The 24,212-nt window shown below is 35.3% G+C and overlaps 2 protein-coding genes across 3 annotated transcripts; one reads left to right on the top strand and one right to left on the bottom strand.

Annotated features, from left to right (window-relative positions):
• Nucleotides 1-242: 242 nt before the first annotated feature.
• On the top strand, nt 243-17,201 carry LOC145635862 (K(+) efflux antiporter 4-like). 2 transcript variants are annotated; one of them, XM_081687235.1, is made up of 20 exons: nt 243-853; nt 1,093-1,136; nt 4,189-4,247; nt 4,727-4,805; nt 4,935-4,996; nt 5,089-5,164; nt 7,553-7,627; nt 7,961-8,032; nt 8,125-8,208; nt 8,841-8,909; nt 9,374-9,451; nt 9,651-9,739; nt 11,423-11,519; nt 11,604-11,657; nt 13,942-14,037; nt 15,069-15,257; nt 15,351-15,428; nt 15,636-15,680; nt 16,412-16,501; nt 16,800-17,201. In XM_081687235.1, the coding sequence occupies exons 1-20, from the start codon at nt 628-630 to the stop codon at nt 16,827-16,829; spliced, it is 1,692 nt and encodes a 563-aa protein (XP_081543361.1). In that variant the 5' UTR covers nt 243-627; the 3' UTR covers nt 16,830-17,201. The 2 variants fall into 2 exon arrangements, with proteins under 2 accessions (XP_081543361.1, XP_081543360.1); XM_081687234.1 differs by having other exon boundaries at nt 374-853; nt 16,643-17,201.
• Nucleotides 17,202-22,190: 4,989 nt separating this feature from the next.
• On the bottom strand, nt 22,191-23,327 carry LOC145636681 (uncharacterized). The gene is made up of 4 exons (XM_081688244.1): nt 23,087-23,327; nt 22,827-22,950; nt 22,436-22,735; nt 22,191-22,331 (listed from the first exon to the last, which is right to left on the bottom strand). Exons 1-4 carry the CDS (start codon nt 23,320-23,322, stop codon nt 22,191-22,193), a joined length of 801 nt encoding a protein of 266 aa, XP_081544370.1. The 5' UTR covers nt 23,323-23,327.
• Nucleotides 23,328-24,212: the final 885 nt, after the last annotated feature.

Below are 24,212 nucleotides of genomic sequence, written 5' to 3'. Positions count from 1 at the left end.
CTGATTCTCCTCCCTCACAAAGCTTGACGATGAACCACTAGATGATTGCCTCTTGCCAGCCATTCAATTTTTGATATTTTTTTTAAAAAAATAACAGAGATGAACAAGGAGCATTGGAAGAGAGAGCATTTGAGTTTTCATGCTAATGGTGACAAATACGAAGAACATTTTATAAAGAAGGATAAATAGAAAAGATAGGAGAAAGGTTTTTTTTTAAAAAAAAAATTAAATAAATTTCCCAACGGTCTGTGACACGTCACCAGTTCACCTATTGTAACCGGTTACAATTTATTGTAACCTAATTAGAGCGGATTAGTACTAAAGGTGGTATTATTTAGAGATAATTAAAAGGTCGACTTGTTTTTAGCGGTCGTATTATTTACGACAATTTTTCCTTTTTTTTTTTGACTCATACTCAATTGATACAATGTCCCCTTATTTTTTTGGCATTTTGGCATATAATCGAACACTCGTAAACGCACGCACACACTCGTAGTAGCACCATCTCCGAAGCCGTCGAAAACGCGCGCGGCGCGCCCTTACTACTCTATCACACACACACATCGCTCTGTTTTGTCCACCATATTTTTCTCTCTCCTCATTTCTGTTGCAACCAACCTAACAACAATGGCGAAACTCACTTCATTTTCTCTCTCCTTACTCATTCTTCTCGATCTTCTTCTCTGCTTTTCGCCTTTCGTTCTTTGTTTAAACATCTCCAATGATTCGACGAGCTTTATCAATGGCGATGTTAATCTCACTGAAACCAATACTACGAATTCTACTAATAGTTTCGCCGACATGTTCGATCGTGCTTTGGAGAAGGAATTCCCCGAAAATGATCAAAATGAAGGTTGTTAATTCTAATTTTTTCGTTTTTGAGGTTTTTGGATTAGATCTGATATTGTGCTTTTTTTCCCCTAATTTTTGGTTGAAGTTGTTGCCAATTGCATGAGTTAGGGTTTTTCGGATTTTCGATTTGTGGTTTTGCTTTAGTTTAGGGTTGGTAGATCAGTGTTGAAAATTGTCGGTGTGATTTCTATTGAATAATGTGGATCTTTTATTAATAAAATAGTTGGTTATTTTGTGCAGTTGCTGATTCTGGAAGTTTTAACAACAGTGTTGCGGAGCAGCAGGTTAGTAATGCCGTTTCTTTAAGCTTAATTTGGTAATGTAGATGTGTGAAATTAGTTTGAATTTGCATGTTTTCGGATCTTTCGTTTTCGAGTTCTTGTGAGATTGGCTGTCTGAAATCTGAGATATTGTTTAGTGGAATCACATGCAAAGTGTTTCCTTTTCTAGAAAGTAGCTTGTTTGTGTTGATGACAGTGCCGAGTTCAGGTTTATATTCAATTGTGTGTTTATAGAACTGGCATTGGATTTAATTGTTTTGAATAACATGCAATGTGTTGATTACGGTGCTTTGCAGTATGTCGGCTCTTCGATATCTTTGCAAGATTGAAAGAATAGATTAAATTGATCTTTCTATGTCCAGGCCTCCTGGGTCTTATATTATCTTCTGGAATGAATATCCAGGACATATAATTAACAGGATATTAGCTCTAGAAAGTTATGAAATAAGCTAAGCTGTAAGACGTGATATGATTAAGTATAGATTCTACAGAAATCAGAATCCAACTTCACTGTATGTCAGGAGCTGTTAGCTGGTAACCTCTTTATTTATGAGTATTAACTGTTATAGGATATGGATGGTGATTACATTTAATGTTTCTACTTCACTATATCTGGGTTTTTTGCATTTTGATTTATATCATTAATCTTAGTATAGGATCGTGCAAATAGTAGCAATGATGAATCTCATAAATTGGGAAAAGGTAGTGAAACAAAGAATATGATTGGCATATTAGAGAATGGAGCCAGAGTGCTCTTACTATATTGTTTTTTAGAAGAATCAATTTTCACTAATTTGTAGGTTCACCTCTTGTACTAATGCTTCAGTTTATCTAACGGTGTTAGGATGAAAATCAAAGGCATATAAGTTACTTTCCTTAGAGCTCCTGGTGTTTGATGAGAGGATTCTGTTACTTGAGTGATTGAGTTCCATGCCAACGGATGGTATGGATTGAAGGTGATCATTTGATATAGTGTTGTTGTGATACATTAGTTTATTATAAGCTTTTGTATCTTTTTAAAAGTGAATCTCATTGTGAGTTCCCTCCAAGGTGATTTGGTTGACCTTAAAGGGTAGAATTTTTTTTGTTAGGGCAGGATTCAAATTAAAGGTTCTTAGCTCTTACTTCCTATCAAGATTGTACGTTAAGAAGAAATTTATTGTATCTAGGAATTTTATTTTGTTTGAAGGGTACATTGGTGTTTTCCTTTTATGAGCTTTGGTCCTAGTATTTATCTATATTTGGAGTTCCACTTGGAAGGGTCAAGGATGTGGATTGCAAAAGAAAGATGAATTGGGATTCGGATGGTTTGTGTATGTAGCTGGTTCCTTTGGCATTAATGAGGTGTACCCACTAAGGAAGAAAGAAAACTGCTATTTTATGTGGGCAAAGATATTTGCTTCAACAATTGAAGTTTTAAGTAGCAGATGCAAAGAAAATTTTGTACAAATTAGTGGTGTTTGAATATCAATGTAACATGATTATGTTATCTCCTCAGAGTGTCATTGTGCTTTCACGTGTTGATATTAATTAGCCTCTCCTATCTTAGGATCAACTAAAACTAGGGAACCAAATTGCTTAGACTACCAATTTGGGTTGCATAAGCATCTCACTTACTCATGAAAACATGCGTTTCACAAGCTCATATAGTTTTCATGAAAACTCACAAACTCAATTTACTCAGTCTAAAATAAATCGTTTATATAGGCAATATAACACACCTAATTAACATAGAAAATAAACACCTAATTAGACTAGGACTCCTAAAGTCCTAATAATAAACCACCTTTTTCCTACATGTAAAACCCTGTCCTTAAGGGACTAATAAACCTGTGCATGACTCCTAATATAACATTAAAAAGATATGACTTATTCTTACTAGGCTAGGATTAACCCTAGTAGCTTCCTTGCACTTAAGTGTCCTCTACCACCCATTTACCCTTGTATTAAAATAGTTGTATGGTTGTATAACCAATATAACCAACCCAAAACAACGACATATATATAGACTTTAAGTGTTGACCAAAGCTATTTAAAACACATCACATGTCAAAAGGCCAAAATTGGGTATAAATTACCTCTGAAATGCTAGGCGGGCAACGATTATGCTTCGCAAAATTGTAACGTCGCAGTCAAGGATCTTTGAAGCATTTTGAAAGGACGTGTACCTTCCATGCCCGTTTCTTACCAATGAATGTTAACAAGGCAAGAAATTTTGTTTGAATTGCTATGGACATGCTCATTATTGACACCAAGTAGTCTCTCTTGCAGTAGATTGCTGGAGCTCTGACCTTTACCGGATGACATCAATGAAGACTGACATCTCATCCACCTAGAACTTTGCTTCTGATCTGTCTATGTCTTCTACTTTCTCCAATCATTAACTATTGCACACAGAGCTTTCTTCTCTCAGTGGAACTGGCAGGAGGAGGGTGTAGCTTCCTTGAATTGGGAAGGAGTGATTAATGATTAAGGAATATGAAGGTTTAAAGGTGGTCAAATAGAAGAGGGGGGATGTGTGGCATTTCTATGTCTTTTGTATTATTGGCTGTATCATTACTGATTTTTAATTACTTCAAAAATAAGTTCTTTTGTAGGGAAATTATATTCTTGATTTTATTAAAAATAAATAATTATTTTATGAATTTTTACACGTTTCTTGAAACTTTTTTTTTTTTTTGAAAGTGACCTTGCTTACTTGCTTAGTATTGTAAATATATTTGCATTTGAAGAGAAGGCCTACATTGTATTGCTATAAGAGAAGCATCATGGTTTTCTGATACCTTTTTGTTTGGTTTTTTTTTTATATAGTATTAGGCAATTTTTTTTAAGCCTCATTTTAGATTCTCCTTTTGACAGTAGGGTTAAGGTCTGAAGGAGGTAGGTAGTTGGAAAATTGGCTAGTTATAAGGGTTTTATATGTTGTTTATGGATCCTGCTTGTATCAAATATTCACATGTAGCTTTAAAATTATTATATGTGGCTTCTGCCTTATCTTTTTCTTATTAGACCCCTGTTATAAGTACTCTAAAGAAACTTTCTTTGTCTCATACAGGCTGTTTTGGAGACGGTTGCTAGAGTGAAGTCGAAGAAAAATGAAACAAAGGAGGAGAAGTATGGATAACTTATTTTGTGGATAAACAAGCTGGCTTGTAGCATGATTTATTGCTTTCTGATATTACTTCATGAAAAAAGAGGAATTACTGGTGCTTGATAGCTGATTATTTGAGGTGTTTTTGAAACAATGGTTCTTTCTAATTTCTGGTTTGATATGCATAGCTTGACATTGTTGCAAACTTTGGCGGTTTTTTTTTTTTTTTTTTTTTTTTTTTTTTTTTTGTTTTTTTCAGAAAACTTTATTGTTTTATAATATGGGAGGGTATTTGATTTGCTGGTTTTGATTTTGAGATATTTCAATTACGTGTTCTTAAAATTTGCTAATGATAAAGAATACAAAGTGTTTTTTTTTTTTTTTTTTTTTTTTTTTTTTTTTTTTTTTGGGTGTGTGTGTGGTCTTCATGTGATACTTTCACAGGAGTAGCTTATCCATATGTGTATTTGAAACTCTTACATGTGTTGTGTTTCTGTTTCAGATCTTTTTTTTCTCATCAAGTTTTCAATCTGGACAATGAGAATGGACCTGAAGAAACACCGACCTTGATAGATAGAAAGGTACACCCTATAACTTGAGTGTTATCTGACAGCTATTGTAGTGGCATCATCTTTCCCTTCACTATCTTTTCCAAAATTTCAAAATCACATGAATACTTATGGCTGAGCTTTCCCAATGGTTGCTTACAGGATAATGTCTTCATTATATCCAATCCAAAATCGAAGTATCCAATGCTGCAGCTAGACCTTAGGTTATTCACCACTTTCTCTTGTCAATTGATTGATTTTTTAGGTGGTAACAATTATTTCATATCTGAGGGTACTATTTCTGAATTTTCTGCAGGTTGATATCAGAGCTGGTTGTTGCCATTGTCTCTGCAACTTGTGGTGGCATTGCATTTGCATGTGCCGGACAACCGGTATGACTCTTGATGCCACTACCTTCTGCTGATGGATTGTCCTTGTGGTTGCATTTCATTTGCATGTGCAACTTGTGGCGGCATTGCATTGCATGAGTGCTGATTGTTGCCATTGTCTCAGCCTTTTGTGGTGGCATTGCATTTGCACGTGTAACATTCTGTTGTTTGTATGATTTTGCTTCGATATATTATCTGCTAATTCTATCTCCGTGACCTGTAAAGTTAGAAATGGTCAACTGATTTCAATAAAATATAGATTACAGTTTTGCAGAAATTCCTTTTGGATCTTAATAGGTTAAGAGAATTGTCAGTGGGATTAATGTATGGCTGTATGCACAGCTACATGGATTCATGGATTTGGGGAGGTCAAAGCATATGCTTCTTTTCTACCAAGTTTCTTCATTGCTCAAGTGTGGCATTTGATAGTCGTCAACTTTGATATGATAAGGTCACATAGGGTCAAAATCTTGCAAAATGTTCACAAAAGGAACAGTGTGATAGTTGTACAAATGTGAGTACTATAAATGCATTGTTTCCTAGTAGTATTAGAGACTTGCTTTGTCGGTGAATTTTTCTTATTTCTTTCTTTTGTTGGCTTCTTAGTTACTTGGAACTTTCAATTCAGGAGGTCCCTTTGATTGCGTGGAGGAGGTCAGATATTTGTTGAATGCTCTTGAATGTTGTTTCTAATGAATTGAGCCAGATTGGGGAATAGTTATGATGGTTTTTCTTTTAAATTGTTGTAGAAACACTTGCAAAATTCCTCTCAGGCCCTAGAACTCAGTTTCTTCCCTTAACAAACATTTTGAAGTTGAAGGTGAATAGGTGATCTGTGGACTCTGAACAGCAGTTTTGGATGGGCTTAATACTAATGATAAGTTACAACTTTGGAACTCCAAACAAAGCCATATTTAGGATGTATCTTTTGTGCTTTTGAGGTGGGGTCTAGGGAGAATGGAAGCTATATGATTTTATAATTTTACATTACTGTTTTGACACGTGCATTTGAGGTTGTATTTGTGTAGTGAATTTGTCTAGATTAAGTCTTGACACACGTGCAAGTTTCATGCATTGGTTTTGGTTGGTATGATTATTTTGCATCTTGTTGGTTTGCGAGAAATGATAGGACCTTTGATTGGATTTCACATTGAATCTCATTTGGGATCAGTTAGCCTTCGTAGTTTGTCTTTGGTGTTTGGACATTTGCAAATATTTTCGTAGATTTCTTCCTAACTGGTTTGTCATCGTGGTTGACTCTGTTGGTTTGTTTGTTTTACTTTGATGGAGGATTACTTGTCCACTGCCATATACGGAGTCATCGTTGTCTTTTATCATTACTTAATTAATTAGATTAAAAATATTATGTGAAAACCAATCTTGATCTACTATCACTTTAGTAGTTTAGTTTTTTTTTTTTTTTTTTTTTTTTTTTTTTTTTTTTTTTTCCTGTTCTTTTCTTCTTATCTTTTAAAATTTTAAATTTATTGATATAATTATAGTTTTTAGATGGAGTGAGTAGTCCTTAAGAAAGAGCCTTAAGGCTATATAATTATAAAGACATTTAATCCATAGCTAGCGCATTCATCATAGTTAGCATCTCCAACTCCATGTCAAGGTCATGATCAGTATTATCACTGGCATAGATAAGAGAACCTTTAGGCTGGTTATCCAGACGTTTATTCAGAATTACCAAAATAAAAGGATCATAGGAGTTCTCGTTAGGTATGTGACCAAATAGGATCATCTCTAGTGGAGGGGGGGGGGGTAGGACTAAGCAAAGCAAAAAGGTTTTTCTATGAGATGGGAAATGACTCTTGTTTCTTGGAAAGTTTGGAAAAGTGAGTGGGTGTAAGGAAAAGGGGATAGAATAAGAGAGATGGGAGTAAAAAAGTAGGTGGGTGGCCTAGATGTAATAAAAAGGAGAGAGTGAATGAAAAAGGAGGGGGGATAATATAGTAAAAATGATTTGCCAAATATGGAATTTTGTTGACACATTTCTTTTATCACGTTTGCAATGCAAAGATTTAATCGTTAATATTTGTAATTGTCAAAAAGTAAAAATTCTAAGGTAGTTTAGAAATACACACTAAGCAACTTAAACTAGTCAAATTAGTTTGTGAATAGTGGCAAAATTCAAAACAAATCAACTAAAAAGGATTGGAGGAAGTAGAAGTGGTCGAACTTTCTAGAACACCGTCGAATAAAAAGTGAGTTGAATTTTTTGAAACTCCTCATGACGGAAATTGTGTCAAAATTTTAGAAATACTTTAAAATGAAAAATGAGGCAAGAGTATAACATTTTCGGTTTTCTTATGTAATGCTACTGTTGCTCTCCTGTACTGAGAACAATAGTATTTTCTCTTAATTTTAAAAAGGTCAACATTGCAGGTTATCACTGGTTATCTGCTGGCAGGATCTATTATAGGACCCGGGGGCTTCAGTTTTGTGACTGAGATGGTACAGGTATGCATTATAAATTTCTCTGGCAATCACTTATCGTAAAACATTGCCTTCTTTCACGATGTGTTAATAAATGTTTTGCTATAATAGTAGATGATATCATTTTTTTGCTTTTGGGAAGAATATCAAGGGTGGGGCACAGGGGGTTTAAACTTTGGGGTCTGTCTTTGTGATCAGGGATCATGTGCTCCCTTTTCATTTGTGCCTCAATGCTTTCCAATTTCCATTATGTGCACATTACGAGCTGGGAAAATATTGTAAGATGGATGGATTATTGAAGTCCTTGTGCTGAATATTTCTCATGTCTATTTGTGTGTTACTGTTTTGCTGCCGCAGGTTGAGACTGTGGCTCAATTTGGAGTAATATTTCTCTTATTTGCATTGGGCTTGGAGTTCTCTGCATCCAAGGTTCTTTTAATGTTAATGTTGGCGCTTTCATTGGAGCTTAAAAGTTTAACCAATAATTTTCTGACAATTTTTTGTTAAAAATTACTGCACAGCTTCGCGTGGTTCGAAATGTAGCGATTCTCGGGGGTGTATCCCAAATTTTTCTGTTCATGTTCCTCTGCGGAGTAACAGCTTCAGTATGTCTATTCTTCACTTTATATCTTCCTCCACTCCATTTTATTTGCAACACTTAAGAGTTTACACTTGTCATTGCACAATTTAAACTATATCTTTAATAGTATTTTACTAAGATTTACAAAAATTAGATTTTAATCATGTACTAATTTTTATACAAATCCAACAAAATCCACATGACTATTTTTTCTTCCGTATAATTCACAATAAGACGTAATAAGAGAGTATGAATAGTTCTAAAATTCTAATTTTTCCAGCAAAATGGAGTGAAGTATAACTCAAAAGTATCTATTAGGTGAGTAGTTAAATTACTTGGTTACATTGCAACAAAAATTAACAGACTTTATTTGTTATTTAGGTCCAGATTGTGGGTAACCTACTATTATGCAATCGTTAAAAGGAAATTTTCACAATATATTTTCAGCTTTCTTGATGATAGTGTGGGTGATAATTGTGATGAACATGTTTTCTTGTAGTGACTTTTGGGGGGTAGAGGACATCTGGTTCTGTAGATTTAATGTGGTTTTCATTAATGATTTTTTTTATTTCCTTGTTTAGAACATTTAATTTAGAGTCCTGTGAAATGCATTTATTGTGAGAAATGATGGCCAGTGTCCGCGTTTTGATTTTACAGCTATGTGGTGCTAAAACATCCGAAGGTGTCTTTGTTGGCTTATTCCTGTCAATGTCTTCGACTGCAGTGGTATGTCTCTGATCTTTTATTTGGGCATTGTTGTATGAAGTTGTTATGCCATTTTTTAATGTATTTGGTGTTGAGCTGGCTCTTGTTTTGGTGATTTTCTCAAAACATAAGTTTTGTAGTTTGTGTTGAAATGTTGGCCAGAATAAAATTCTTTGGGCCAGAATAAAATTTGTTGGGCCAGAATACTATTGTTGGATCTTTAACGAGTTAATTTTTACTGATGAGCGTTATTTGTGTAAACGAATGCTGAGTGTTTGTATTTGTAAGAAAAGGTGTCTTTCCCTTGTCAGTACAAAAGTTTGACCTTTTGTAATATGAAAGTATATGCATCATCTTTGATCCATTGTTTACATTTTGTTTTCAGTACTCTTCTTTTTTATTTGCGTACTTACTACAACTTGTTTTATCTTGTAATTTTGTTAATTGTTTATCATGATTCTGAATTTTCTTTGTAACTACCTTAGGTCTTGAAGTTTTTGATGGAAAAAAATAGTGTTAATGCCCTTCATGGTCAAGTCACTGTTGGAACCCTGATTTTGCAGGTTTGCATCTTCTTTATACTGTCATTTAACTTTATTCAGATGTGGGATTGGTCCTGTATAATGACATGTAATTTGTTGGGGGATTAGTTGTCTGGAGTCTCTGGACAGTGAGGTATATATGCATGCAGTCAGTTGATCCTGTTTAGTATTTGATCATGCAGTCTTATGCTTCTAACTAATAATCCTGTGCTGTTGCTAGGATTGTACTGTAGGTTTGCTATTTGCTTTCTTACCAGTTCTTGGTGGTACCTCTGGCATTCTTCAAGGAGTTATATCCATGAGTAAATCGTGAGTAATTTCTAGCTTATTGATTGATGAGATTCTATATAAGTTTATGGGTCGGTAGTTACTGTAAAATGGGCAACTATGAGATGCAATCTTCACACCTTAGCATATGTCATCAACAAATCAGGATAAATGTTTTTAAAATGGGGCAGGAACTGTAATAACTCCATGTGCCCTCTTCTAATTTTTGCTCACCTTAGTTACTCTGACACATAACTTTGCAATGCTCATAAACTTCTAATGCTTTATTGATTTGTATCTTCTATCTATAAAGTAGTTTGACATTGCACTGGTCCATATATTAGCCTCTTGTAGCGCTAGTGTAGTAACTAGTAAAATTTAGGGCGTAAAGCTTTGGATCACTAATACACTCTCAAAAGATCCAGACTCCATGGCTTGGTAACTGACTGCAAGGAAACTGCCTTTTCCTATGCCTACTTTTAGACAAGCTATTCCAGCTGTAAATTCCCTTTGCTTCCCTCTTTTTACTCTACAACCTAAGAATTCTCTTGTTCTTGCCCCATAATGTGCTACCTTAAGACCCCTCGCTCTTTGCTTTTAAATAGCCTTAACAACTTAAGCCCAATGATACCCTGTTTCCCCACATTAGCCAAATTTACTGCACTCAGCTATTGGCCTTCCATCATACTGCTTCCTTGACCATAGTGAATTAATGGTGTATTTGAAGCATGTCCTCTGTTTTCTGTAGTGACTTTTGGGGGGTAGTGGAGGGGGAGACAGGTCCAACTTAAGTAAATTGGTGAGGCAGCACCAGTTAAAATAGGGGTAGAGTATTCTACTTATATGACTAAGGAGTAAAGGGAAGCTGTGAAATACTAGATAAAATGGTTAAATGGTGTATTTACTAATTCTTGTCTCTTATTTTTTCTCTGTTACTTCATTGTTTTGTGATTTAACTTCCAGTTGATTTAGTTTCAGTCGTTCTCTTTTCCATGCTACATTGTTCTGTAGCACCTCTTGCTTTTGAATGAAAGATTGAGAATTGTGTTCAACTGATTGTTACATGTATCTGGTAGAGCATTGAGTATGCGATTGTGAGTGAAAGATATATTGAATAGATAAGGCCAAGTAGATGCTTGCATTACAGTGCACTTATGAGATGATAGTCATAATAACTTTCAATCTTTCTTTTTTTTTTTTTTTTTTGGGGGGGGGGGGGGGGGGGGGAGGGTATGGTTGTATGGATTACTGCTGGAACCGATTTGGGTGGTCATTGTGGCCATGGCTCATGGTTCTAGTGGTGTTTGTTCAGTAGTTTGATTGTGCTACTGCTGTTAGTCCTTGAGGTTATCCGCTTCAAATCATACCTGTTTATAAACCTCCATGAAATCTTCCTGTCTGAATTTGTTGGTGGGCAATATGCACATGGTTTAGAAATCCCTTGCTCTATTGAAGGCTTTATGGTTGAAATTCTTTTGCTGAACTGCTGATGTTCCCATATCTAGTTTTTGAGACAATGGAGTTCTTAATTAATTGTAATGTTTACTTAGTACGTTTATATATAGGTCCAAAGAAATTGTTTGAAAAGGTTTTGATGATCTTCCTGCATTGTTTCAGTATATGCTTGTGTGCTTGCCCTTGGGATTCTAAAATTCACTTTCTTTGTTTGGTAGGATACTGTGGCAATATTCTCATTTATTATTTGAAATTGTTTGTGCCATCCAGGTTCCTCACTTTAATCTCCTTTTTGGCTATCTTGTCAATTTTGACTCGAACTCTTGTTCCTCGGTTTCTTAAGCTGATGATCAGTCTTTCTTCACAGGTAAACAATTAAGCTTTTTGAAACGGTGCTCTCTTTTGTGATTGGTCTATAATTTTGATCTTAATTGCGTATTTATATGTGCAGACAAATGAACTTTATCAATTGGCGTCAGTGGCTTTCTGCCTGCTTGTTGCTTGGGTTAGCCTCAGTTTCCCTCATATTTGTATTTTCTTCTATGTTACCCACTTAATAGTATTCTTAGTAATTGAGTTCATACTTCTTGTGATTCTATTCTTTCTGCTGTTGGAATTGTCACTCTTAAATATGATCAATGGGAAAGGAACTTCGCTCCATGTGCCCTAACTGTGTGATATTTAACTAATGAAAGGAAAACGTACATGCTTATAGTTATTTTTGCAAAATAGAAGTGGTCCTATGCAATTTTCATCTAGGCAAGAACTCAAATAAAGATCAGCTTTGTTGCTTAACTTGATCAGAGTTCAATGAATGAAATTACTGCTATGATTCTCTTATACTTTAGTAATGATGGTATGTACTAGGTATCTTTTTTTTTTTTTATACAGTTGTTATTCTATCGAGTTCTACTTATTAAATGAACTCTCTATTTTCACAACCTACGCAGCTTACATATGTAAGATCTTATACACCAAGTGTTACTTTTTTTTTTTTTTTTTTAATTTTTTTTTAATTTTTTTTTTATTTTGAACTCTATTTTGATCTCTCCGTTTCACAACCTGCCAGCTTACATATATGCGGTCTTTTTATACCGAGAGAGGATGGGTGCTCTAACCAGGCTTCTGCAGAGAAAATTAAACCGTGTTAATTTTTTTTTTTTCCAACTTGGTCATTTGATTGCGTATAGTTTGTTTTTTCAAGGCCTTGATTCAGAAAAGGATACACTTATGTAACTTTATAGCAAATAGTAGATAGGTTATTGAGACATTTGATATAAATAGAAATAAATTTAAAGTCACTTGACCTAGAATAGAGATAGATTGGGCAGAGAACTTGTTAGAAAAGCAGAAGGAAGGATATGTGTAAGTATCTTGAGATGAGGGAAGAATGAGATTTGTGGGAGTACGAGAATGTAATTATGACAACAATGAATAAGTATGTTGTAGTGTTGGGGTTTTGAATTGGGATTTGAGGTCAAACGAATTGAGACGCATAATTTATTGACCTTTATGTTGGACGGGGAAAGAAGAATTGTATATTCATTTTCAACTTCAATATACAAGTTTACCCTTGGTTTAAGGTGCTTTTCAAAATAACTCTTGTTCAGAATTAGTGAATTACCATAGTAATCTTGTAGTGTCAAAATTCTCTTTTAAAGTGAACTTTTTATCTATAATGGAATGTGATTTTTCATCAATGTTTTCTTCAGTGAAGCTTGTTTACCGAAACCTTATTTAAATTAAAATAAGAATACTTTGGGACTCATATTTGCATTTTAGGAAATTTGGGTAATTGATTATAAGTTGGGGTTATTTGGGGGAAACAATTGATGTTCAACTTCCAAGTTATCTTGCATAATTTTCCTCTTTTTAATCAGTTTATGCTGATTAGAAAGGGTTAAGGAATTAGGAAGAAGACTTGTTAGGAGCTGATGCAGGTGTGAAAGCATTTTGGGATGAGGAAACATTGGGAGTATTAATAATCAGAGAACCTGTCTACAAATTATAAAACTCAAGTTAGGACTTAGTTAGTTGACTAGTGACCAATTTGAGGCTTTGAGCCCCTTTACGTCGGGTCTTTTGCTTTCAAAGCTCAGCATGCCTGGTTTCCTGGCATTGTAGTTGAATTGATTCATTTTGAAGAAAAGGGATTATTGTTGGTTAAATGTTGCCATAAACCTTTTGCATTTCATTCCTGTATAGTGGCACCTACAGAAGAGACGTGCTGGCGTAGTTACTGGGGAAAAAAAAAAAAAAAAAGTCCGAATAGATTGTTCACTACATGATGAACTTCCAGTTGAGGCGTACTAACTTGTAGGTTTTTTTTTTGTTTGTTTTTTTTTGGGAAGGTGGGGGGGGGGGGGGGATGGGGGGTAGCACTGTGGACATTATTAGTGAAAGCTCTTGTGAATTTGACCATCCATGCTCAAAGGAGCATTAGATAATTGTTAGGAATGGAAGTTGAATCTCTGGCACTGATTGCTATGGGATGACTTGAATGGACAACTGAGGTTAAAAGAAAGCCAGTAGCTTGGGATTAGTTAAATTAGCTGATGAGCAAGAAAATGAGTTGACCTTTGAAATTGAAGAGCTGTAAAGCTCTCATCTTTAGCTTCATGAATTGATTCTCTACTCTTTTTTTACTTTATCTCTTCTTTCACTTTTAAGTTCATGAATTTCATGTATTACAGTCCCTTAATTCTTTATTTTATTTATTTTGAGAGCTGTATAAAGATACCACAGGTTTCCTTTTTTGTCTATCATTTGACATGAGTTTATCTTATCAGTCTAGTGATAAGCTGGGTCTAAGCCTTGAACTGGGATCTTTTGCGGCTGGAGTTATGATTTCAACTACTGATCTTGCTCAGCATACACTTGAACAGGCAAGCCTTCTCGTTTCTTCAAATATTTAGTTATCCATGTCATTGCAAAAGCAATTGCAACTATGACTCAACTCTGATTTTAATTTTCATTTTCTACGGATTATAACTGAAGAAGAACAAGAGCCTCGGCTCACCAATAGAACTTTGCTCTTACTTTCTGAGTATGTTGTAAATGACATAGCTCTAAAGTTGTAGCTGGAACATTCAGATTTCATCCTGTACTTCTGCAATGAGTTCCACATTTCCCTATACAGTTCCTACTTTCCTAAACTATATTACTACGTATTTATGATAACATAACTCAATTTCTTGCATTTGTTTTTAAAAATTGATTTTACAATTTTTAAACTTTAATGCATTCAATATTCTTCCTGTGATATTGCAACAAGCTCCACATTTCTCTGCGCTATTCATTTCCCTATACAACTATTTTCATTACTAAAAGCTTTTAAAACCTATTGTTTTCATCTGTTTCAGAAAGTTCTCAACACTTTGTATTTTGTTCTAAATTCTTTGACTTATCAATACTCAATCAAACTTCTTTTTGATTGCATCACGTTATTTTATTTTTGGCAATACTTCTTCTACCTCACCCCTTTGGCTCCATTATATTTACACCTTTTCACTCACTGTCTTACTTTATTTACCTTTTTCTTACACCTACCCCGTTTTTACGCAGTCCCTATTACTTTATCATACACCCACCCCTCTTTATACAATCTCTTTCTTTATTGTACACTTACCAACCTTTTTCCAGCATCTCCTTTAATTTTCCTTACACCCACTCATCTTTTTCAAATTTTGACCATATTACCATAATAATCAAGTATGCGTGCTCTTTTGTTTTTCTTTTCTTAGAGGAGTATTGTTTATTACTTGGATTTAGCATTATTTCAAACATAGGGTAGATAGTTTCTCATTCAATTTTTGAATGTTTAATGACAATGTTGTTAGTTCTGTCTCCATTTTGATAATTGGAGAATGCTTTTTCAGTTTTTTTTTTCCCTTATACATTATGCCTGCTTTTGTAGATTGAGCCAATACGGAACTTTTTTGCCGCTCTTTTTCTTGCGAGCATCGGAATGCTAATTCATGTTCATTTCCTCTGGAGTCATGTTGACATTTTACTGGCAGCTGTCATATTAGTGATAATCATAAAAACACTTGTGATTGCTGTAGTAGTCAAAGCATTTGGTTACAACAACAAGACCTCACTTCTTGTAAGATTTGATTTTGTAATTACAGCTTTCCCAATTTGCCAGTCTTTAAGACTGTAGTTGTTATGGTCAAAGTTTATTGATTTGTATTAACAGGTCGGGATGTCATTGGCCCAAATTGGGGAATTTGCTTTTGTTCTTCTTAGTCGTGCTTCCAATTTGCATCTGGTTGGGGTTAGTGTTTTTTTCCCTTACTATCTTCTGATCTTATCGTTCTTGGAGGACCTCTTGAATTATTTTGCTACAAAAAAAGGATTTGAACTGGTTATATATTTTTTGTAACCTGTGTCGGGAGTGGCTGATGCTGGGCTTAGCCCCCCGAAGATTTCCACTCACTTCCCTTCTCTTGCATGACATAACGAGTGTAATTCTTTCTTGCAGGGAAAAGTTTACTTACTGTTGCTTGGCACAACCGCTCTCAGTTTGGTAAGTTCGATTACTGACATGTCTTTGAACTCAAGTTTCATAGGTTCAGATCGCTTTACATTTAGGAATGATTACACTTAATGATTTCTATTTTTGTGGATTGTATATTTCTTTTTATTCTTTTCTTCATGTAGCACTGTTATACTGATGGACTATCGAATATTGATTCGCAACTTATGTAGTGGGTTTAGGGTTATGCTCTGCTGTCTGCTGATGCCAGTCCCTAAGGAAATACTTTAGCTTTTGTGATGTATGGGAAGTGGGAACATTGTTTACTTAAGTGATTGATTGATGTTAGGCTATGATCTGACCCCTCTTCCACTTTTTATATTCTGACACCTTTTTGTTGTAATGAGTGATAAAAAGAAAAGAAAAGAAAAGAAAAGAAATTAAAGCGAAAAGAGAGAGCATGAGGATTGCTAAACAGCCTAGACCATCAGATACTGCTTAAAAATATACAGGTATTAAGTTTTTAAGTGCCTGTTTAGTAACTGAAAATCTTCATTAAAATGACAAGAACTTAGTTGGACATAAATTTGAGGACGGTGACCTTTGCATAGACAACCTGCAGTAGCACTAAAGGTTAAATCTTCACTGTCATTATCCACTATCTTCCTGCTCTCTTTCCCTTTTCTTTCCTCCTTTCTTTGTGGTTTGTCCTAGCAATGTGAATCACTCTTTGATATGCTTTTTAGATTTCTCTCTATAGACTAATAAATTCAATATTTCAGGTGACTACACCATTGCTGTTTAAGTTAATACCTGCAGTTGTTCATCTTGGAGTGTTGCTGCGGTGGTTTTCTCCTGACATTTCAAGTGAGGTAATTATCTTCCACTGAACTTAATAGTTATAACAGCTCAGTATGTGCATTGGGTTTAACTGCTTAATTCAGATGCCATTTTTCTCCCTGCTCGTAAAATTTTGTGTTTTGAGGTTACTTGTATATTGCTTATCCTCCCAGATTGGATTTAAAGGCGATAGCCTTCGCTCAGACAGTGTTAAGCGTATAGCTTTGATCGTTCAAGGGGGGTCTCATGATTCATGATATTAAATAAAAACATGAACCAGAAAAGCAAATTTCGGGTATTACCTGATGGGCTTCTTACTCTGGGGGACAGGTGCCTAAGACAGCAAAGGAGGTTGACTGACAATCAACTTGTGCCACACTGCGCCAATATTGGCGTCTACTGTATACAAACTCTCTGACAGATTGAGAACTGAGGTATATGGCAAGTGAAGAATGGAAAATGTACAAAAAATACAATTCAACTTGCCTAAGTTTCAAGCGGCTGGAAGTGTATCCCCATTGCGTGCATAATTTTTTGTATATTAGTGTTCTTTTTTGTAATGTAATTCATTTAATTTTTCCTGTTTCCTAACCCTTTCCTTAGTTTAGTAGAACTGCTGATGCAGCTATAGGAATGTTAATTGTATAATCAGAAATGAGAGCTTATTTTTCCTGAGCGATCCATACAACACTAAATAGAAGTGAATGCAAAAGAAATTTTTCGTTCTTTGTATCTTGAAAATCCACAATTTATAGTGGATGCAAATTTTCCGGTGTTCATTTGCTTGTCTTACATTAAACTTTACTCTGGAGGTTAATTTTACAATTATTTAGATCAATTTTATCTCTAAGAAAAGGTTTATCTGATTATATTTTGCGTTTAGCAAACACTTATTTTTGCTTCTATTGACAATTTCAAACCCCTTTATTTTGAATTCCTTCTTTTTTGAGGATTTAAAGGATATACGTTAATACGTAGTAATTGTCATAATTTTTGTCAATTTTTTGTCAAATTTGAAAGTAAACAAGGGATGTTTATCACTACTAAGTCTCAACTATACCACTCATATTCAAAATCAAGGGTGTAGTAATTGTCATAATCTAATTTTAAACGCAAGATTTTATTACTAAAATTATTTATAATTGTTGTTATTTCTGAACTTCAACCTCTCCTGGAAAATCGCATAAATTTCTATGGTAAGAAGCTAAGGACGGTTAAGTCTTGGCGCATAGCACCTATGGGTGAAGGAACATATAGGATGACAATTTTGCAATTAGCTGTAACTTTATATCATGCAAGTGGGCCATTAGTATAACGGGACAACTGAAGTGTAACAGGGAGTGAAAAGAAGAAGCGGGAAAACATTTTCACTAAGGTAAAAATGACTTGCATGTCAGTTAATTTTATTAAAAAAAAAAAAAATGGAAGCTCTTCATCAATGGAGACGAAGAATGTAGCTCAGCAAGCCAATTTTTTTTTTGTCAAATTGTGAATTCGTAAGTGCAGCAGTGGATTAGTAGAATGAGAAATTGGGTAGAAGATATTTTGGGTGTCGATCTGGCGGAAGCAATTCGGGAAGATGGAGAAGATGGGCATGGTTGCGCAAGGGAGCTGAGATTCGACTCTGAGATGGTAACTTATGTATTCTAAAGCGTTGTTGTTAGTTTCTTAGCGAGAATGGGGTAATGAATGAAAGCAATTGTGAAATTTAAAAAGTAAAGCTTGGGTAAGGAGAGGTTAGGGTTTGTATTGAGTATTTTGAAATTAAGTAATCATGCTGGGGGTTATTGGTAGGGGTAGTATTTAACTGAGTAAGTATTGTGTATATTGTAATGTGGGTAATGAATTTGGAGTAGGGGTTAGTTTGTTTTTCAATTGTAATCGTTTTTGTTGTTGTTGTTTGCAATTGATGGTAGGCTAATGTAGTTTCAATTGATGGAGTAGATGTATATTAATGTTGATTTTTCCTTTTTTATGTATTTTGTGACGGCATTTGTTCTAAAATTTTGGTTTTGTGGGTTGTGTGATTTCGAATATGGGCAGAATGCATGATATTTTTGTTGGTTATATTGTCTTGTTTGGTTCTATAATGATCCACTACAATGAAATGTGGATGTATATGTGTTGTAGGTTGGTTTTGAGACAATTGGAGATGATAGTGAGGATGATGTATATGTGTATGATGAGGGGTTAGGGAGTAAGGATGGATTTACAGAATGGGATGAGGAGGAGGAGGAGGAGAATGAAATGGGAGAAGGAGATGATGGAGAAAATCAAGGGTCAGATTATGAGTCAGTTCATGGTGGAGAAAATCTGGGGTCAAATTATGAGTCAGTTCATGGTGAAAACGTAGTTGATGGTGAAGGGTTCACAACACCAAAGAAGGGCAGGCAAATGGTGCAAACTGTGTTCGGTGTTGAAGAGGAAATACCACCCCCAATTTTGGGCATGGTATTTGGTAGTTGGGATGAGTTAAATACTTACTTCTGGAGCTATGCTAGGCAAAAGGGGTTTGGAATAGTGAGGGCTGCTTCTGGATGGGTGAAGGTGAAGAAGGAATTGGGTACTGGAAAGTGTTGTAAGCAGCGGAGGAATGCTAAGTGGACCTGTGACTGCTACGGAAGACCTTCTAGGCACTACAAGAAAACAGCAAAATTGCGACGGAAAAAGTTCGTCGTAAACTATGTAAATTCCGTCGTAAAGTTGGTTTACGACGGAATTCCGTCGTAAATGGTTGTCGGAAAAGCCTTGTAGGAAAATGGCCAGTTTGCGACGGAAATAAAAGCGTCGGACGGGGAATTGGTCTTTCATGGAGATCCGTCGCAAAGTTCCGACGGAAACATTTCCGTCGCAAACCTTACATTACGACGGAATATTCCGTCGTTAATATTTATTTACGACGGAATTTTCCGTCGTAAATAATTAATTGCGACGGAATTTTCTTTCGCAAAATATTATTTACGACGGAAAATTCCGTCGCAAATTATTATTTACGACGGAATATTTCGTCGTAATCTAAGATTTGCGACGGAAAAATCCATCGTAAATAATATTTTGGGACAGAAATATTCCGTCGCAATTAATTATTTACGACGGAATAATCCGTCGTAAACCTTAGATTACGACGAAATATTCCGTCGCAAATAGTATTTCCAGCCCAAAACAAATTTTTGTAATTTTCTGCATTTTCAAACCTGAATTTTTTTAATGATAAATCGACAAAAAAAAAATAAATAAATATTGAGTCCTAAAATTGTTGTTTTTAAAAAATTAATTACCGACCTACGAAATTAGGGTTATGTACATATATATATAATAATTATGTCCTAGTACAAAAGATAGTCCACATTTTGGTATCTATACCAAACAAAAGCTAGGTTAGAGTGATTCTATGCTAGACTAAAGCTAAGCTACGCAATCGCCTGGAAACCCTGGCCTGCTCCACCAACACCCGGGTCGTTCCTAGGGTCTCGATGCTGAGGATGAATGGTGGAACATGAGTCGTTGTTGTTGAGACGACTCATCATCTCATCGAAACTCTCCTTGTATCTCCTCTCCATTTCAGCCATTCGGGCTTCCATTTGAGTTTGGAGAGTTTGCACCCTGTGTTCCATCTGGTCTTGCATTTGAGAAATGACAGACGGCGTGTATTGCTGTGAAGAACGGGAACCTCGACCCTGTTTACCATAGTAGAGCTCTGCACTTTGGCCAAGTCCCTTCACACGCCCCTTCTTATTGCGCCCACCCACCGACTCCCAGTACAACTCATTGGGACTCTTCTGAATCCCCTGACTCATTGTTTCTTCGAGCTTCTTCTGGTAGGTGTCCTACAAAATATTGAAGATAAAATAAAATATTGTTAAAAAAACAACCAACAATATGGAGTTATATCGCATACTTTTAGGTGCCTAAGGATAGAAATTAAGAAAATTAAGCACATAAGTCAATTTTCAACCCTCACTCATCCAAAATCATCCAAATTTGGCCTATATGGCTAAAACCATGCCTATTTTCTATGTTTTCAAGAAAATGGACTCGTTCTTTCTTATAACATTCCAATATCACATAATTTAAAGTGCCTAAGGATAGAAATTAAGAGAAATAAGCACATATGTCAATTTTCAACCCTCACTCATCCAAAATCATCCAAAATCATCCAATATGGCTAAAACCATGCCTATTTTCTATGTTTTCAAGCAAATGGACTCGTTCTTTCTTATAACATTCCAATATCACATACTTTTAAGTGCCTAAGGATAGAAATTAAGAGAAATAAGCACATATGTCAATTTTCAACCCTCACTCATCCAAAATCATCCAAATTTGGCCTATATGGCTAAAACCATGCCTATTTTCTATGTTTTCAAGCAAATGGACTCGTTCTTTCTTATAACATTCCAATATCACATACTTTTAAGTGCCTAAGGATAGAAATTAAGAGAAATAAGCACATATGTCAATTTTCAACCCTCACTCATCCAAAATCATCCAAATTTGGCCTATATGGCTAAAACCATGCCTATTTTCTATGTTTTCAAGCAAATGGACTCGTTCTTTCTTATAAAATTCCAATATCACATAATTTTAAGTGCCTAAGGATAGAAATTAAGAGAAATAAGCACATATGTCAATTTTCAACCCTCACTCATCCAAAATCATCCAAATTTGGCCTATATGGCTAAAACCATGCCTATTTTCTATGTTTTCAAGCAAATGGACTCGTTCTTTCTTATAACATTCCAATATCACATAATTTTAAGTGCCTAAGGATAGAAATTAAGAGAAATAAGCACATAAGTCAATTTTCAACCCTCACTCATCCAAAATCATCCAAATTTGGCCTATGTGGCTAAAACCATGCCTATTTTCTATGTTTTCAAGCAAATGGACTCGTTCTTTCTTATATAATTCCAATATCACATACTTTTAAGTGTCTAAGGATAGAAATTAAGAGAAATAAGCACATAAGTCAATTTTCAACCCTCACTCATCCAAAATCATCCAATATGGCTAAAACCATGCCTATTTTCTATGTTTTCAAGCAAATGGACTCGTTCTTTCTTATAACATTCCAATATCACATACTTTCAAGTTCCTAAGGATAGAAATTAAGAGAAATAAGCACATATGTCAATTTTCAACCCTCACTCATCCAAAATCATCCAAAATCATCCAATATGGCTAAAACCATGCCTATTTTCTATGTTTTCAAGCAAATGGACTCGTTCTTTCTTATAACATTCCAATATCACATACTTTTAAGTGCCTAAGGATAGAAATTAAGAGAAATAAGCACATAAGTCAATTTTCAACCCTCACTCATCCAAAATCATCCAAATTTGGCCTATATGGCTAAAACCATGCCTATTTTCTATGTTTTCAAGCAAATGGACTCGTTCTTTCTTATAACATTCCAATATCACATACTTTTAAGTGCCTAAGGATAGAAATTAAGAGAAATAAGCACATAAGTCAATTTTCAACCCTCACTCATCCAAAATCATCCAAATTTGGCCTATATGGCTAAAACCATGCCTATTTTCTATGTTTTCAAGCAAATGGACTCGTTCTTTCTTATAACATTCAAATATCACATACTTTTAAGTGCCTAAGGATAGAAATTAAGATAAATAAGCACATATGTCAATTTTCAACCCTAACTCATCCAAATTCATCCAAAATAAGCATATATTGAGTTCTACTTTGCTCATTTGCCATATTTCAACTCATATAATAAGTGTTTACCGCAATCCTTTTTGCTTTGTTGTTGGCAGCCACTTGGCCTTTACCAGGCACTTCCTTAAAGTGTGTCTTCAAGAAAAGATCATGGGCATTTGGTAATTGGCCTTGGTTTTTTGCAGCCTTTATATGTACATGCAGAAAATCAATGAAAACATGTTAGCCCACCAAAATTCATTAATAGACAAATGACATAATTGTTACTGGACATATTGTAGTAACCTTACCATCTTTTTAGCATGTTGTACAGATGACATTGAACCTTGAAAGTGGGTCGGTTCAACGACATTTTCCATGGATCCGCCTCTTCGGTTCTTCTTGTTTTGTTCCGACCGCTTCTGATATTTTGGATCGGTGGCAACAATTTTCATCATGCCTTCGTGGACATCCTTATTAAGCCATCTTGGTTTGCGACCATTCAGCCTGTGTGTGATGTTGTAGAACGTATCACGTAGGCGATTTGCAAACTTTTCTTCGAAAGTGTCCTTCACTTGGTTGTTTAACTCAGGTGCCCACTTGAATTTTTTCTGCAAATCAAGAAAATGTCTTTATTACAAAATTCAACTCCATCAATATAATTTATAAAACATGTATTATGTTAGGTTAAAGTTATCATACGTTGAACAAGTTCCAAAAGTGCTCTCGCGAATCTTCATCAACCTCTCCATAATTCCTCCAAGGCTGAACATAGTAGCCGGTTAGCGAGTCGGAGAGCACATTCTTCACCGGCCTATCATCAAACCTATAATAAAGGATAGACATTCATGTAAGTAGATAATCAACAAAAAGTGAACAAAACATGGTTAAAGTAATACAAATTCACTTTATCAAAGTAAATACAAATTTAAGGATATTTCATTATACAAATACATATGCACCAAAGTGTGGAAGGGTCCAACTCTAGCAAGTCATTAGGATGCGGGTCCTGTAGCTCCTGTTCCTGAAGCTGCTGTTGCTCCTGTTGCCCTTGTACATTTCTGACGATTTCTTGAGAGGCCCCCAAATCATGTGCCTCCGCTTCCTCCATTGACTCATCCTCGTCAACACGTACAATCGGAGATTTCCCCTTAGACTTTCTCCTGTTGGACGTTTCTCCTTTATTTCCTCCTCCCATGATGACCACCTGAAAAAGTTATTAGTACCATAGTCGCACATTGTAAATTCATAAATTAGATCCATAAGACATTAAAATAATAAAATGAGACCAAAAATGTAATGCAATATTACAAATCCGAGTAGTCATTAAAAACTAAACATTCGAAGACAATAGTAAAAGGAGTAACTACATATTCTCCTCTTCATTACTCTTATCACTACTACCACTATCATTATCACTATCATTATTACTATCACTAGTGTCATCTAAAAATACATCGATGTCCTCTTCTTCGTCACTGTCACTGGAGCCAATGCTTTCTTCTTCTTCTTCATCGCTTGAGATAATAAAGCCATCGTCATCATCATCATCACTATCAAGTTCATAGTCTGGAATGTCATTTGGTGGACAAAGCGTTGCATGTACTTGTGGGGAAGGACCCTGCAAAAACTCTAAATCCACCGGAGCATCAATCACCGACCTTGCTTGAGTTCTAAATACAGCCCACCATTGAACCCGATCACGTTTAAGGCTAGGGTAAGATGCATAATACACTTGAGACACTTGGTAAGATAAGACAAATGGATCATACTTGGGATACTTCTTAGTATGATTTACTTCGACAAGCTTGTATTGTTCATGAATGTTCATTCCTTTACCACAATCCATCCAACTACAACTAAACAAAATAGTCTTGTACTCTTTTTCGGGACCGGTGTAGACAAGTTCAATTATGTCGTTTAAAATGCCAAAGTACTCTCCACCGTCCTCACTTGACACACACACCCCGTAATTCATCGTAGATTTGTGTTTGCCATAGGACTGTGTGTGGAAATAAAAGCCACCGACAAATATCTGGTTCCAAGTTCGAACACGCTTGAAAGGCCTCATAGACAATGCTCGCAACA

The sequence above is a fragment of the Chenopodium album genome, chromosome 6 (genome assembly GCF_948465745.1).
Source record: "Chenopodium album chromosome 6, dcCheAlbu1.1, whole genome shotgun sequence".
Lineage (NCBI taxonomy): Eukaryota > Viridiplantae > Streptophyta > Magnoliopsida > Caryophyllales > Amaranthaceae > Chenopodium > Chenopodium album.
This window is presented reverse-complemented; position numbering and strand designations above follow the sequence as displayed.

Bases quoted from the DNA above. Each gene is read 5' to 3' on its own strand.
- LOC145635862 (XM_081687234.1), top strand. From the start codon at position 628: ATGGCGAAACTCACTTCATTTTCTCTCTCCTTACTCATTCTTCTCGAT. The intron at 11,520-11,603 runs GTAAACAATTAA...TTATATGTGCAG, and splicing joins TGATCAGTCTTTCTTCACAG to ACAAATGAACTTTATCAATT. The intron at 15,681-16,411 runs GTAAGTTCGATT...TCAATATTTCAG, and splicing joins GCACAACCGCTCTCAGTTTG to GTGACTACACCATTGCTGTT.
- LOC145636681 (XM_081688244.1), bottom strand. From the start codon at position 23,322: ATGGGAGGAGGAAATAAAGGAGAAACGTCCAACAGGAGAAAGTCTAAG. The intron at 22,736-22,826 runs GTATGATAACTT...CTTGATTTGCAG, and splicing joins ACTTTTGGAACTTGTTCAAC to AAAAAATTCAAGTGGGCACC. The intron at 22,332-22,435 runs GTAAGGTTACTA...GTACATATAAAG, and splicing joins TACAACATGCTAAAAAGATG to GCTGCAAAAAACCAAGGCCA.